Source organism: Gigantopelta aegis, chromosome 10 (assembly GCF_016097555.1).
Source record: "Gigantopelta aegis isolate Gae_Host chromosome 10, Gae_host_genome, whole genome shotgun sequence".
Lineage (NCBI taxonomy): Eukaryota > Metazoa > Mollusca > Gastropoda > Neomphalida > Peltospiridae > Gigantopelta > Gigantopelta aegis.
In genome coordinates, this window is record NC_054708.1 from 70,498,828 (window position 1) to 70,515,629 (window position 16,802).

At 33.0% G+C, this 16,802-nt stretch overlaps 1 protein-coding gene across 9 annotated transcripts in view; it reads right to left on the reverse strand.

The window, feature by feature from the left end:
* LOC121382558 (inositol hexakisphosphate and diphosphoinositol-pentakisphosphate kinase 2-like) overlaps positions 1-16,802 on the reverse strand; it is a 122,585-nt gene that overhangs the window by 66,103 nt on the left and 39,680 nt on the right. For 6 of the 9 annotated variants that reach the window (XM_041512019.1, XM_041512018.1, XM_041512021.1 and 3 more), the window contains 2 exons: positions 12,033-12,158; positions 2,572-2,655 (listed from right to left, as the gene is read on the reverse strand). In XM_041512019.1, coding sequence (XP_041367953.1) covers positions 2,572-2,655; positions 12,033-12,158 — 210 coding nt within the window. The remainder of the gene's footprint in view (positions 1-2,571; positions 2,656-12,032; positions 12,159-16,802) is intronic. The other 3 variants (XM_041512024.1, XM_041512023.1, XM_041512022.1) reach the window with 1 other exon arrangement.

Consider the following 16,802-nt stretch of genomic DNA (forward strand, 5'->3'; position numbering starts at 1 on the left):
AAATAACTGACAATCCTTAAATGAACAAACTCGCGTTGCTACAGTTGGACCAATGGGATGATGTTAAATTGTAATGAATATAATGGAAATTTAATTATATAAATGAAATGTGACTGCTACAAACATTACTACCTCAAACATTATGGGTATACAGAAACTAGTATTCTAAATACGAAAATGTTTTTAATACATAATTTAATTATATAAATGAAATGTGACTGCTACAAACATTACTACCTCAAACATTATGGGTATACAGAAACTAGTATTCTAAATACGAAAATGTTTTTAATACGTAATTTTAGTCGCAAAAAGGTTGTTAGATGGAAAAATCTTTAATAGTTCCTTTAATCAGAATTATGGACAAACATTATATAAAAGAAATACGGATAAACACTGCCATACATGTGTTACATTTATTATGATAACTAAAGATAGGTGTTGTCAATTTTTAAATTTTTTGTTACTGGGTTTAGAATGGATTCATCCACAAATATTTCAGAAAAAAAAGAATATGCCCATTGGGTCTGAATTGCTCATCTGGTATTAAACTATACCTTGTAAAAGTAAACCATTGGCAATGATCCGGTTTTAATGGTGGGAGTGGGGAGGGGGTGCTTGCTTGGGGGAGAGGGAGACACACACATTGTTTTAGAAAATCTTAACATGAAAAAACTATTAATCTATTGTTGGTCTGTTGCTAATTCTCAATAAGCAAAAATTTAGGCATTTAATGCAGGCTACTTAAAATAATTATGTTGGCCGCATTTATTTAAAATATTATGACTATACAAGTGGTATGTGAATGAAGACTAGGTTGGTACAATATAACTTTATTGGTCAAATCAAATATTGGGGTGGGGGATATTTCTTATGCTGTTCCCCTCAAGCTGAACAGTGGGGGGATGAATCCCCCTCGCCCCCTACCAATTGACACCCATGCATATGTATGTATTGTAATGTGAGCCAATAAATGATCCACTTTTATTCCAGTATATTTTTTTACATTTTGTGAATTCTAAATTCACCTGTAGATGAAGATGTATGTACTTGTCACGGTCCAGTCGTTTGTACCAAGTTTGGTTGAAATCTGCCTAGTGATGGAACTTTAGAAGTTGAAAATCTCTAAGTAAATCAGAGCATAAGACGGCTATAATAAAACTTAATAAGGGCCTAATGTGGACTAATGGTACCAAATTTGGTTGAAATCTGCTTTGTTGAACTTAAGAAGAGGTTAGTTGAACCTAAGAAGAGGTTAAAGATGTCTCAACCACTGGGGGCCATGGTGTTCAATTGGATTTTGAATCAGCTAAAAAATAACAACACTTGGACTGGGCTATGAGAGTTTCATTTGTACAAAGTTTGTGAATCGGCCCGAAAAATAACAAATGTGGCCAGGTTCCGTATTCATAAATGTACTTAAGTCAAAGTATGATACTTAATTACATGCTTAAAGTACATAGATAAGTATCATAGTTTGACTTAAGTACATTTATGAATACAGAGCCTGGGCAATGAAAATATCATTTGTATATAAAGTTTGGCTGAAATCTGCCTGATGGAACTTCAGAAGTCCAAAATGTCTCAACCAATCAGAGGCCAGTTTGGCTATCTTGGATGTAGAATCGGCCCCCAAAATATCAACCCTTGGTCAAAAGCATGAAATTACCATGTGGACCATGTTTGATTACTCTGACTAATGTCGAAAATGTTTCATCCAATTAGAATCCAGCCTAAAAAGTAACACTGCTTAGTAAGGGCCATGAAAGGATCATTTGAATCAAGTCTGGCTGGAATCTGTCTAATGGAACTTAAGAAGAAGTGAAAATATCTTAGCTGATCAGAGGCCAGGACAGCCATCTTGGATTTCAAATTGCCCACACACACAAAAAAACACATAAAAAAACACACATGGGCTTGTGTGCTTAGAGCCTAGACTCAAATTTCTAAGGCCATCAAATGCATACAATTTGTATAATGTTGCCATGACGTTTTAGAGTCTTGAGTCTAGATTCTAAAAAATTTATAAACAAGGGGCCTGGTCACAGCCATCAGAGGATCATAATGCTTGGTAAATTCTGAGTGAGAAGAAGTCGAAAATGTTTCACGCAATCAGAACAGAGAGCTCTGTCATCTTTGATTTTGAACCTGCTTGAAAAGTAACAACACTTAATCATTTGGACCAAGTTTGGTGCAAATATGCCTGGTGGAACTTGTGAAGAAGTAGAAAATGTGAAAAGATGCGGATACCAGACAGATGCCAGACGCCACATGTCATAAGCTCACATGGCCTTTCGGGTCAGGTGAGCTAAAAATAAAAATAAAAATAAAAAGAAGAAGAAAAAAGGCAGTTATGTTTTCCACAAGTTTCAAAATCAAGCATGTTAAATACTGTATCTAATATATTCAAAATGTTTAACATGCTTTACACATACTTGATAATTTATCACAGTTTTATTTTAACACACACAACACAAATAAAACAATTTTTAATAATGATTTTTTTTTCCAAGTTGTGGAAATTAAGGGCAGTTGGATTACGATAAATTTAGACAAAATCCTGATTCTAACCTGGGTGGTTATCTAGGATCCAATATTTAGGGTGATCTTGTGAAGCTGTTGACCCGGTCCATCCCCCTGGGACACGTACATGTCCTGGTATACAACAAGACAGAATTACACAAACTGCTACAACTGAAAATAGGTGTCATAACAACAACATGCCGGATCTTGGGTTGGGCGGTGGCTATCCTTAACTGACAACACAACCAATATAGATCTATCCTTAACTGATGACAGCAACAACATGGAAGGAGACTTGTATATGACACACAACATATTCTTATTTGCAAACATATTCATAAATTCTTAAATATTTACAATATGGTATTTTATTGCATAAGTTAATATATAGCATGTATTGTGCATATAAAAGGCCATAATAACTATTGTCCTGCCTGAAGGAACGTGCAAATAAAAGATTCATTATTGCAAATGGAAATCTGCAGTGTGTTTTTTCTAAGGTCTATGTGTCAAAATCATGTGTATTTTGTGCCTTTATAACAAACTTTAGTGTATATAAAAGACCTCTAACTGGTAACAGAAGTAGACTTGTGGCAGAGAGTCTTCTCTCATACTAATCCTGTCATAATAACAGCAGTCCTAGCTGGACAGCCTACTCAGCATGCTTGAACATGAGCATAATTAATTATTAATTAAAATTTTATGGACTGAAAAATTAATGTGATAATTTTAGCTTGGACAGGAAACAAACCCATTACCTAGAAAACAAAAATACAAAACTGGTTATTTTTATTTCTCAAATTCCTCACCCAACCAGAGAATAATTGATGATCCCAGGCTTTTAACATTAAACATAAAATAAAATGTTCTTCTTTTGTGCTTAAGAATGTCTGCAGTTTTATTTTCATTTGAAAAATCTTTAAAATTTCAATTAAAATATTTTATTTTAAAGCTATATGTTTCATTTACTCTGTATTTCATGCACCGTATTCAACAATATTACAATATTATTTTTTTTTTAAAAAGAAGAAAAAAAAAGCAAAAAACAACACTGAACCTTGACCCATGATCTTGCTTAACATTTGACTTTTCATACTATCTGCTTGTAAGTAGACTAGCTATGTCAGGGCTCGAAATAGCAAGAAATGCACCTGCTGAAACAAAATAGCGAGAAATTCACCTGCTAAAACAACAACAAAATTGCAGATCAGTTTTCAAAAGACAGATTTATGTACAATGATCTCATCTGCTATTTACAAAAAAGAAAAAAAAAGAAAATGGGCTGAAAATTCCTTTATTTTTAATTCCATAAAGTTCTAAAATACATCTCAGAGGTGCTAACTTTTCACATACTATCCCAAACGACATGCTGCCTATTTTGAAAACATAACAGCAGGCCATATTTTATTTCCTATTTCGAGCCCTGTATCTGTATGTGAAGTGCCGTTATTTGTCAGTGCAGTGACATACATGTAGACATTCTTTACAGGGTAAAAGGTATCGTGATACTGTTTAGCTTGATTTATTAACTTTGGTGGAAAACAAGGAGATGGACTGGAATAAGGTTCCTCAGGAAATCACCACATGGTGAAGGTAACAGTAAATCTCTTCTCAATTTCACCAGTCATACAATAAAATATTAGTTTGTCATCATTTGCCTTAAAAAGAAACTCCAGCAGATTAATAAATGTATTTTTTAAAGTGAATCCCTATGACCATGTAATCAATTCTGAACAATTCTAACAAACGATGCATCAATTCTGTTTAAATACTGAATTGACAGACAATTTTTGTCCTTCATTTATGTTGAAACAGTCCAACCCTTCACACTGATACCATGTTCTAAATATTCACAAATGTTTAAATATATGTTGGTGATCAGTGTAAAACACTGGTTCACTGCTCCATGGTGATGACCTATATGTAGATGCTGAATTAAAACATACACTGAAAATCACTCTCCTTGAACTTGTCTCAGGGGACTGACTGGAAGCCACACTGACATCTTCCCTTAAATCACAACTTGTACTGACTACCGTATATCTTCGCCTGTAAGTCGATCTCGGCTATAAGTCGAGTCCCTAATTTCAAGCCCTGAAAACGTATTTTTTTATTGACCCGTTTATAAGTCGACCCATGAAAAACTACTTATAAATATTGAAATATTTCTTATTTTCAGCACATGAGAACAATAATATTTGAACAAAAGAAAATTATTTTACAAACTTCGGTTTTCACGTTTTGTACATCGCAATATAATCAAGACTATTCCAATCAAACTATCATTATTACATAGCATCAAAACGAAATATTCCCTTAGTAGAGAGTGAAAGCTGTTTGACTGTTACTGTATAGTACTGTACAGATGGTTTTGTGCACAGACAACAACTTTATTTATAAACACTGACAACAGATCACTACGATAAAACTGAAAGTATCACGTTTTGCCGCCATATTAATACATGTAAGGAGGATAACTCTGGAAAGTACACTGGTTTTTGTACCAAATGATGTGTGTCCCTATTGCTCTAGATAGTGAACTGTAGAGATCAGTCTATTTTAAGGGAACGCTCAGTAATATTCATGAAGTTAATCACCGCCAAAACATTGTTTGAACAACCATTAATGCCAGTGACCAGATTTCAAAATAAACTCAGGCAACAGGTAGTTAGTATTGTTTACATTTTTACTATTAGTGATGACTGTTAATTTAACTAAGTGGACTGTTGTCTTGGCATGTGAGTGAGATCGTATGCCTTTTCGCATAACCAAAACCGTTCTAATGCCAAAAAAAATAGGTTATAAAAAATAAATGTGTCAAATTAACATATTTGAGTATAAATACATGGCATACTTCAACAATAAAACTTGTAAAATAATCCCCAAAACAGTAGTATTTTTTGGTGGAAATTTTTTTACCCTCTTATAAGTCGACCCCCCAAGTTATAAAATAATTTTTGGGTGAAAAAAATTCGACTTATAGGCGAAGATATACGGTATGTGTAGATTTCCCTTAGACCAATACACACACAAAGGGTGCAATTGTATTATATTGTATTGTATTATATTGTATTGTATTGTACTGCATTGTACTGACTTCGCATTCTGACAGTAATGATGGCCATTACTGAGTTTCCATATGGACAGTAGTAATCATTTAATGGTCATTATTAAGATTACATATTGATACCAATGGTGGCTATTGTTGACTTTTCATACTGATAGTAATGATAGCCATTACAGAGGTTCATACTGACAGTAGTAATGGCCATTATTAAGATTCCATATTGATAACAATGGTGGCTACTGCTTTCCTTTAATACGGACAGTAGTGATGACCATTGATGACTTTTCATACTGATAGTAGTGATGGCCACCACTGAGGTTCCATACTGACGGCAGTGATGACTGTTATTGAGATTCCATACTAATGCTGGCAACTGCAGTGATGGCCACCGATAGTTCTGATGGTTGGTGTTTATTGTAGTGACATCAACAACAACACTATGCTGATGTCCTTGTTGTTGGTGATGACAGCATGATAATATAAGAAGACACCAAAGAACCAAGATCAAGGCCATAAATGGCAATCTGATGGTTGTTTGGTAAGCATGCCCGTGTGTTGCCTGTGTAGTCACTGACTTCCTGCTAAATAGCACAGCTATCCTGGTCATGTATTTCACCTGACTTTTCACCCAGGTAACATTTGTGGAATAAAATCTCCTGTCAGCATTGGCTCAACTGAGAATAGCTCATACCTCAAGCCTTCTTCAACTGTCTTATGTTATAAGTTAGCTGTCATTGCTAATGGTGGCTACACCGGATACTGACCAAGATTGTGAACTGATGTTTTACAACACCCCTCTTTAAGCTTATACGGCCATGTTATTACACGTGTTATTGTTAATATTTAAAAGTAAATTTCATCTTTATTAAACATTAAATGAAAAAAGTTTGTTTTGTTTAATGACACCACTAGAGCACATTGATTTTATTAATCAATGGCTACTTGGGATGTCAAAAATGTGTTAATTTTGACATATAGTCTTAGAGGAAACCTGCTACCTTTTTTTTTCATTAGTACGGTAGCAAGGAATCTATTATATGCACCATCCCACAGACAGGACAGCACATACCATGACCTTTGGTATACCAGTCGTGGTGCACAGGCTGGAACGAAAAATAGCCCAATGGGCCCACTGACAGGGATCGATCCCACACCAAGCGAGCACTTTACCACTGGACTACGTCCAGCCACTTAAACATTAAATGAATGATACGACCCAAAACAACCATATGTTTACTTAATAAAGTTTATGGAAAGAAAGAAATGTTTTATTTAACGACGCACTCAACACATTTTATTTACGGTTATATGGCGTCAGACATATGGTTAAGGACCACACAGATTTGGAGAGGAAACCTGTTGCCACATAGGCTACTCTTTTATGACAGGCAGCAAGGGATCTTTTATTTGCGCTTCCCACAGGCAGGATAGCACAAACCATGGCCTTTGTTGAACAGTTATGGATAACTGGTCGGTGCAAGTGGTTTACACCTATCCATTGAGCCTTGCGGAGCACTCACTCAGGGTTTGGAGTTGGTTTCTGGATTAAAAATCCCATGCCTCGACTGGGATTCAAACCCAGTACCTACCAGCCTGTAGACCGATGGCTAACCACGACGCCACTAAGGCCGGTTAAAGTTTATGAAGGACTCCATACTAAGTAACTTTATAGAGCACAGTTAGATGTTTCCTTGAGTAAATATATTAACAAGAAATCTGCAGAATTACTTGTCTCGCCTACAATAAAAAATTTCATTGCAGTGATGAACATCCATAGGTACAGCTATAAACCAAGTTTCACTGACCTAGAACTTACAGTTTGTAAGAAATTGATCTAAACATGAAAGTTAAACATTAAACTTTAACACAAAAGTTGCTGCCAATACCTGGCCTTTATACAAATTTTTCCGCGGAATTCAGGGGGGAGTGGGAACTAGTAAAATGTTTGTCTGAACAGGTAGCTAAATTGTCTGTTATAAATTCATTTACTGAACATCTCGCTACAATAGTGTTATGTTAGGCTGAAACCTGTCAGTTTTTCTGTTTGCATCAGCACGGTCAAGAAATTAGATTTCAAGATGGCGACCAGTTTTATGTTGGTTCCATTTTTGCAAATAGTTTTGTTTCAATTTATCTGCTACTAACTTATCTGTATGTGGTGTAAAATTTAGGTCTTTACTGAAGGGGTACTTTCTATGTGAATATGTTCCACTAATGTTAAAATAGGCAATAAAAACTTTAGCTCAATGTGTTTGTAGTCTTGTAAGTTTTGTCACAAAGTAAAAGTATTGTAAATTAGCAGTGATTTAAAGAACAAAAAGGAAAAGGAGATTAACACAAGATAATAAAGATATAAAAAAAAATCTATTTTTATTTCACAAGTCTGACCAAATATCTTAATTAAATTATATATACACATTAGTTTACTCCATTCACCCATCCCTAAATATTCAACAGTGAAATGCAATGATTTAAGCATGCATATGCGGCAGGGCCACAATATGGAACCGGATACCATGACTAAAGAAAAACAGTGTTAATAAATGCAGTTTAGAGCTTAGATTAATCACTGCATATGATGTGCACCATACATTGAAGCCAGCAAAATATTCATATGTATACTACTGGTATAGTAAGTAACTGAAGAAAGGGTGACCTTTTTTCCCCAAGCATAAATCCAGTTTTACAAAACTTAAACAAAAACGAGAAAAGAATAATGAAATATTCATCCAAAGAATAGCAAAGGAAAATGATAAAGTTAGTTTTGTGTAACTAGTTTAATGAATTCCCATTCCATATATTTCCTATTGTAGTTATTCTAAATGATATGAAGTGAGTAACTATTAAATAAAAATAATTTTTAACTTACAAACTTCTGAAATATGCAAAAATGCATCAAAACAATTAGGTGTCATATTCCAATAAAAATAATCTCTTTTTAAAACAAGAAAAACTTCTCAACGTTTCGTCAACTAAATGTATTTCACAAATCTACTGCTAGTAATTTATTGCTAAGTGCATTTCATTAGCAGATGGTATTTAATGAATAGATGACAAACCTTTGAAGAATGAGAATGAATGCTACACATTCCTCCAAAATTGTGAACCCTCCCTCAGAATTAAATTATGAAACATACCTTCTGTAGTTAGTCGTAGGGTTTGCATACATTAATGAAGCTACAAGAATATTGGTTTAATAAAAATTTGTCAAGGGTGTAACAAAAGAACAGTGTACATTACAAAAAGACGCAGATATGCAGTAAAACCCCAACAAACCATGACCTAAAAAACATATAAAAAAGCAACACATGCATTCAACATTTAAAACTGAGTGAGTATAATACAGGTAAATAAATGGATAAGTTTAGACATTTTTGGACAATTATAATTATTTAAAATGTATAATAAATACCGAAGAATATTTGAAATGAAATAAATTAATCACACTGTTTTACATTAATTTACTACTTTTCTGCTGATGTTATAGCTGATTTAATGTAAGTTGTCTGATATGTGAATTCTTCATCATGCATGCCATCCTCCGTCTATCTAGTCTATCTGTTGTAAGTAGTTCTTAAAAGGCATTTAATTATAATTTGCAGTAATCAATTATATTTGCATCAATATCACATAATATATAATATGTCACTGCAAATATGTGATACCCACTGAACAGAATAGGCCTGACTGCCATAAATGCACACTGTAGGGATAGAACCTTTGGTGCAAAATACATGAATGATGGTTCATTTATGAAAGAGAAAAATCTACTTTTGAAACTATTAAAAACTTTTTTATTTTATTGCCGCATATATATGCACACACACACACACACACACACACACTACACATATTACACACACAAACTACACACACTACACCACACACACAACACATACTACACATACTACACACACACACACTACACACACTATACACAAACTACACACACTATACATACACACACACACTACACACTACACATACACTACACACACACTACAAACATACATACTACACACACACTACATACACACTACATACACACTACACACCACACACACACTCCAACACATGATCACATGTATGTATATTTCTTCCCACCCACATCCAAAGCCATCTTTTATATATATATAAACTTCTGTTAATAAAAATAACAACAGTGAAAAGCCAACATATTTAAGGTCAATATGGTTTAAAACATTTAAAATAGGAGAGGAACAGTTTCTACAGGCATTAAAATATTTATTATTTTAAAGTTTCACCAGCTTTCTACTTTATAACTACATGTTAACCTGCTGGTTTTGTTCATTTGCTTCATATTACACACACACACACACACACACACACACACTACACATATTACACACACACACTACACACACACACATACACACAACACATACTACACACACTATACACAAACTACACACACACTACACATACACACTACACACACACTATACATACACACTACACGCACACTACACACACTACACACTACACACACACACACACACATGATCACATGTATGTGTATTTCTTCCTACCCACATCCAAAGCCATCTTTTATATATATATATATATAAACTTCTGTTAATAAAAATAACAACAGTGAAAAGCCAACATATTTAAGGTCAATATGGTTTAAAACATTTAAAATAGGAGAGGAACAGTTTCTACAGGCATTAAAATATTTATTATTTTAAAGTTTCACCAGCTTTCTACTTTATAACTACATGTTAACCTGCTGGTTTTGTTCATTTGCTTCTTTCTTTTTTTCTTTTTTGTACCTCTGAATGACTGGATTCACAACCTGACTATAAAATGAGTACGGTACTTGGTTCACATCTGCTTTCTGAGATTGTTCTGGACCTCAATGTTACCCAGTAAGTAGACTGGTTTTATTTAGTCTATTGCTGATTACTATTCATGAAGCTGATCATGGATGTATCAGTGTATAAAATACCAGTATTATTACGTACAAAAGATTAATAATTAATTCCTGAGACCAGATTTCAGAATAAACATGGGAAACATGTGACTGGTATTGTTTACAGACTTGACCAAAAAAAAAGAAAGCAGAGGAAACCGATACTATTTGGAATACCAATGCCAATGACTTAATTCTAAAAACAGAAGTACTACATGTTTGGGTAAACAACTTCACATACAGTAAGCTTGAAAAACAAATCCATGCATTCTAATATGAAAACAAGCCAAACTGAAGTTACCAGACAAAATACTTTTATGATAGCTCAGTTAAAGTGTCAAAGTTCTAAATATAGACATTATGTCATAATGACAAGTCCATGAGTCAAGGTTCATAAACAAGCTTTTGAATTTCAAAATGAAATTAGCAACATTTAAATACTAAAAATGCTATAATGAAGTTCAAAAATGGAGTTTGTACAGCAAGGTATAATGATTTTAAATAATAGTTGATGTTTATACAGAGAGGAAAGACAATTTGTAAATACGGAGAGATAAGAATATTTTAAGGAACAGTTAAAAGTTTGTACAAAGATATAATAAAAGATGATTCTGAATGATAGTTGAATTATGTGCATACATTATGGTAAGATGATTTCAAGTAACAACATTCAAGAAAAGCCACACCAAAATTACAATATTATATTTAAAATAAAACTAGTAGTGAGATTCCCTTTTGCCAACAATGAATCAACCATTCAGAAAAATAGAACACCACATAAATAGAGGATAATAAATGGGTTACCGGTTATTATAAAATTTATGTCCTGAGTGAAATAAAAATTATTTCATGAGGGACATAAATTTGATAACTGGTACCGAGTTTATTATTCTATTTATTACCCCAGCTATTTTTTTTCTAAAAGCCTTTATTTGTGATGCACATGCATAATGTAAACTACTTTACACACAGTTCTGAGTATTGCTATAACTTTGTATTTTAATCACGTTTACAGATAATTTTAAAAACCAAAAGTTCTCTTTATTCTGCTAAAAAAATCTATAATGAATTGCATTAAAATGACATTTTGTTGTAAATTTAACAGTAAAAACAGAGAATCGTGAATGCCAACTCTTTAAACTACATGATGTCATTTTGTGTATTTACCAAATCGTGATGACGTCATATTTAGTATAGACAAGATTATTAGTTTGTAAGCGTCAAATCGTCCAATAATATTGTATGATACACCAATGCAGAATATTTCTCACTGAGAAAATATGGAAAATATTTTCCCTGTTATGAGTGACCGCTGGGGTAATAAATTTAATATATTCTTTGTTTTTCAAAATAACAAATATTTATAAAAACTGTTGTTTCACTACTACCAAAACCAGAAATCTCTAGTATTTAGTGTTTGGTGTGAAACTAAGCTATAAGGTATAACCACAAACATGTAACAGTGAGGATTCAAATGCTGTATTACATAAAACATTAAATACAAACTACCTTGACCTCCAGGGTACAGAGTGCGAAAAGCCTTTCCAAGATCTTCTGCCTGCATCTTGCCAGCAGGAGTTAACTCCCCTCCCCACTTGACAATCAGAACCAGAGAGGGTTCCCTTGGAACTTCATCTAAAACAAAAATAATAGTTCAACAATAATTTAATATTAGACAATTTTTTATATTTTTTAAAGGCAAGCAAAGATACATGTATTTCACAAATAATTATTTCAATTCTGTTACTATAACTATTTTAGTACGACATCAAATATTTATTAATACCTATAGTTTATAAATAATACAGAAAATATTAAAACTCATTTAAAAACATCTGTTACCGGTAATGTTTATCATCTTATAAATTAGATGTAATCTCTTGAAAAAAAACAAGAAGAAACAAAACATTTATCAATTTCTACAGCCATGTGCAAAACATAATTAAACCTTGTCTGTAATAAAGAAATTCAAGGCATAAGGTCACAATATATATTTACATGTATTTCACGAATTTCACAATAATGTATTTCATGAATTTCACAATAATTACCACATAATTTCCATCAGTCATCAGGGGCAACTATAAAATGATATCATTATATATACAGCATTTCTCTTATTTGAAATCGATCATGTATCATATTTGGTAATCAATCATAGATTCCTAGGAATAATCAAGTTCTCAATACTATTCTGCCACAGTATAGACTTTTTAAAACAAATTCTACTTATTCTATCTTTCAGATAATATGAAGCAATAAGATATTTAGAGAATAACTATACCATTTACCAGTAAACATTTTAAGTGAGGTGTTTCTTTTTTTTTGGGTCTATAATTCCAGGTTAGCTTGATGTAAAAAGAAACAGGAAAACAGTTTTGGAAACACAAATGTTCTATTTTTATGTGCAATTTTTCAAAACAAATGGTCAAGATATAAATAAAACAGCAATTCTCACTCAAAGTGAAGAATGTCATCTGCTCATGGAGTTTGTAATTATTGGTTTTCTTTTTTTTCTACACACAAACAGCAGATCTTAAACTAGTAGATACACATAATTATACTAAAATAATATGTCAATCAAATAAAGATAAAATATGATTTTATTTAGTGCCATCACTAGAGCACATTGATAGATGTCAAGCATTGGTTAATTCCGACACGCAGTCTTCTAATGAAAGCCTACATTCTTCCATTAGTGTCAGCATGGGATCTTTAATATATGCATTTTTCCACAGAGCACATACCACAGCCTTTTGATATATCAGTCCTGGTGCATTGGTTGGGATGGGAAATTAAACACAGAGTTTAGTAGGATAACTAATGAAGAAAATATAATTTACACATAAAAATATAACATTTTTGTTATTTCCAAAACAGTTTTCTTTTTATGTAAAGCCAAATTGAAATACATTTAAAATGATGCCTGGTATTTGGGTATAGTTAAAATGAAGTATAATATTTATTCATGGAAGGCAAGAACACAAATTGTGTAAGTTTTGCCAAGTGAAGTGAATTTACCATTTGGCCCAATGAACTTAATATAAAACTGTTAAAATTACACATTGTTTTAACTTTCTCCCATCATTTACAGGATTGACTGGATATCATGTCAGTTTATAGTTACCATGTTCTTTCCACATAAAAAAGACAAGATTTCTATTTTTTAAATATCTGAAAAAAACCCATTGCAGAATGTTTTCTTCTCAGCGGTATACCAAATCGTATTAAACTTGTTATTGTTACTGCATTAGTATGATTTGTTAGCAATTTTGCTTCTGTGCCAAATTCCATTAGCAATGCAAATAAATAAATTAATGATGTCTGTTAATGTGTTAACAGAAACATGTGATAATAACCACTTAAAGGCCATGACATTTAAAAAACAAAATGATGGTCAGATACCATAGCCATGTAAAATTTTAACAAAAAATACATTCAAGTAAAAAAACCTATAAGTATGGTCAGATTGAGCCATATCCAATTATCACACCATTTTCAATGAATTAATGAGTAGATATGTTAACAATGTAGAAATATTCTGATGACAACTAGTATTCCCCTGCCAGTTTGCAGCCATTTGCATGATTAGTGGTTCTGCTTACTATTATGCAAATCATTAAACATTCTGAGCTGACAAGTAAAACTTAATTATTTTTAAAAAATTATCTTTAGAAAACAAACCTGTTCTCGGTCACCATAATACAGAGTTCATATATCCAAGAGTACACACAATTTCAGAATGGTCATTCAAAACAATTCAAAATTCCATATTCATAATATGCCAAACAATGTTAGGATTATTAATCTCTGTGATAAGCTCATTTAGGCAGTAGTCCAGTCTCATAGTCTGGTGCTGGGCTTCTTACCACCCAGTTGCAGTATAGCCATGAATCCTGGAATCTGCAAACACCCATTCTAATGTTCAGTCATCTAACTATTTAGCACAGTCAACAGATACCCCAGAAAATGCAAATTCAACACACAATACACTCCCATATACAAGAGTCATGCCATTATAGACACATGGCCACTGAATTGTGTTGCTCATATGACCTTAGGTGCAAAAATAGACCATTAGTGGCACCGAGTGTTGGGAATTAAAAGTTCTAACATTAAGGATCCGTGGACAAAAAAAAAAAAGGTTTACAAAAACTTTAGGAGAGAAATAATTAACTTTTTAGAGGTATACAGAATTCCATACTTTGCCAAGACACTTTCATAGCAAGGCAGAATTTTATTACTTTTCCAGAGCTGCAAATGAGATTTTAGAAATTCAATACTTTTCAGGATTTCCATATAGAATAAGAACCCTGTAATATGCCAGATGTATCATTGCAAATAAATATGCTTACAGACAGAGAGGAATGGGCAGAGAGGTCATCATCTGCTGTGACCATCAGACAAAAGCCTTTACACGTACACATAGCTTTGAAGAAATGAACTGTTCAGTATTTGCATCCACAACCCACACACAACCAACATCAGATCAACCATAATCATGGTAATAAATGAGTTACACTGGGTATATATACAAAACATGTATGGCATTACTTGTAACAAGAACACTAATTTAACAAACTGCATTCAGTTATTGCTTGCAGGGATGCAAGATGCTATTGACTAAAATGTAATATTTAGATTAGGATTGGCCTTTTGAGATACAAGAAAGGACATATGACTTTTGTTAAAGGAGACCGGCCACCAAAAGACATGTAGTGTGTAATGGATTAAGTTAGCGTCAAAGACCGCATTACTTAAACGCCCGGCTCGCTGCGAGGCACCGGTTAGCTGCGCATCTTAGGTTTGGGGTATAAACAGATGTGGGCGGGATTATGCATAGATCTGAACGAAAGCGAGGTAATACGTCATCGGTGAGAGTTACCAAGCAATACTGGTACACGTATTAATTCTTTGGTTGTGCCTTTTAATCGTTTTTTATTTTATTTAATTTTTTGTCTCCAGGTTTATCGGAAATTTAATTTACAAGATAATTAGTGTTATTATATACTGTCGACGTAATTATATGATGGTTAACTGCACAGTGTTTAACTGCAACAGGAACAGCAATGCATCCCAAGAAACGGCCAACATCATGGTTTCGATTTCCAAAAAAACGAAAGTTGTTTTAAAACATGGACGCATTTTTGTTGTCGAACGGGCTTTACACCAACTAAATACAGCAGGTTATGGTACATTTACAATGTGAAAATTAAAACAAGTATGTACTTAGATATACATTAAATAAAGGTATTGCAATTTGTTCACATACGAATATTTAAACTTCACATTTATTTACCTATAATTATCAAATTAATTTTTACCGACAGCCCATAACGACTCCATACTAATTAATGTCTCTTGATCTAGTTGGTTTGTTAACCTCATAACAAAACACCTTCAAAACGTGAATTATTATGTTAGTTAACAATGTTTATCGTCAGTTCAGTATATTGTCATTAAAATTAAAATGCTAACACTTTGGCAGGAACAACATATGTACTCTGGCCAGAAGGAATGATGGTTAATTAGTTTTAAAGCTAATGTCGATTATTAAAGCATAATAAAATTGTACTTTTCAATGCTTTCTGTATGTCATATTAAAAATACTCTACACCAAATAATTGTTTTAATACCTACCCTAGGTTTCTGCCAGAGGGTGCGGAGGGTAAACTTACATGCATGTACTAAAAAATCTCAGAAATTAATGTATATATATAATGTTTAATTTTTTCGATAGATTATAGTAACATAATTGCTATTTAAAAATTTTTAAAGTGCGTGAAATAAAATGTTCAATAAAAAACAAAAAACATTTCAAACCTATGACCACCCAATATACTCCTTTGAATATATTTAGTTTTTACAGGCCCATAGGAACGACTTTGGGAGGTGGGGCACTGACGGACCGGGTATAAACTCTACATCAGATTTTGGTTACAATGGCAAAAATTAATGTGATAAAAAAAGCTCACAAGTGTGGGGGGGGGGGGGGCACCCACCTCCCTGTTCCTACGGGCCTGTTTTATTACGTACCCTCAACTTATTATTTGGCAGAAAACCTGGTACCTTTGGCAGAGGTTGAAACAATTGGTCGTCTAATTTTCGACTGTTACCATAAAATAATATAATTAATCACTTTTGGCATTTAGCAATTTAAAGCAAAATTAACAATAGTTACTACATGGAATAAGCATCATATATTATTTTGTTTTACCTGTTATATATTTTACCTGTAATATATTTTCATCAGGACTTCCTTCTTCCTCCATGAATGAT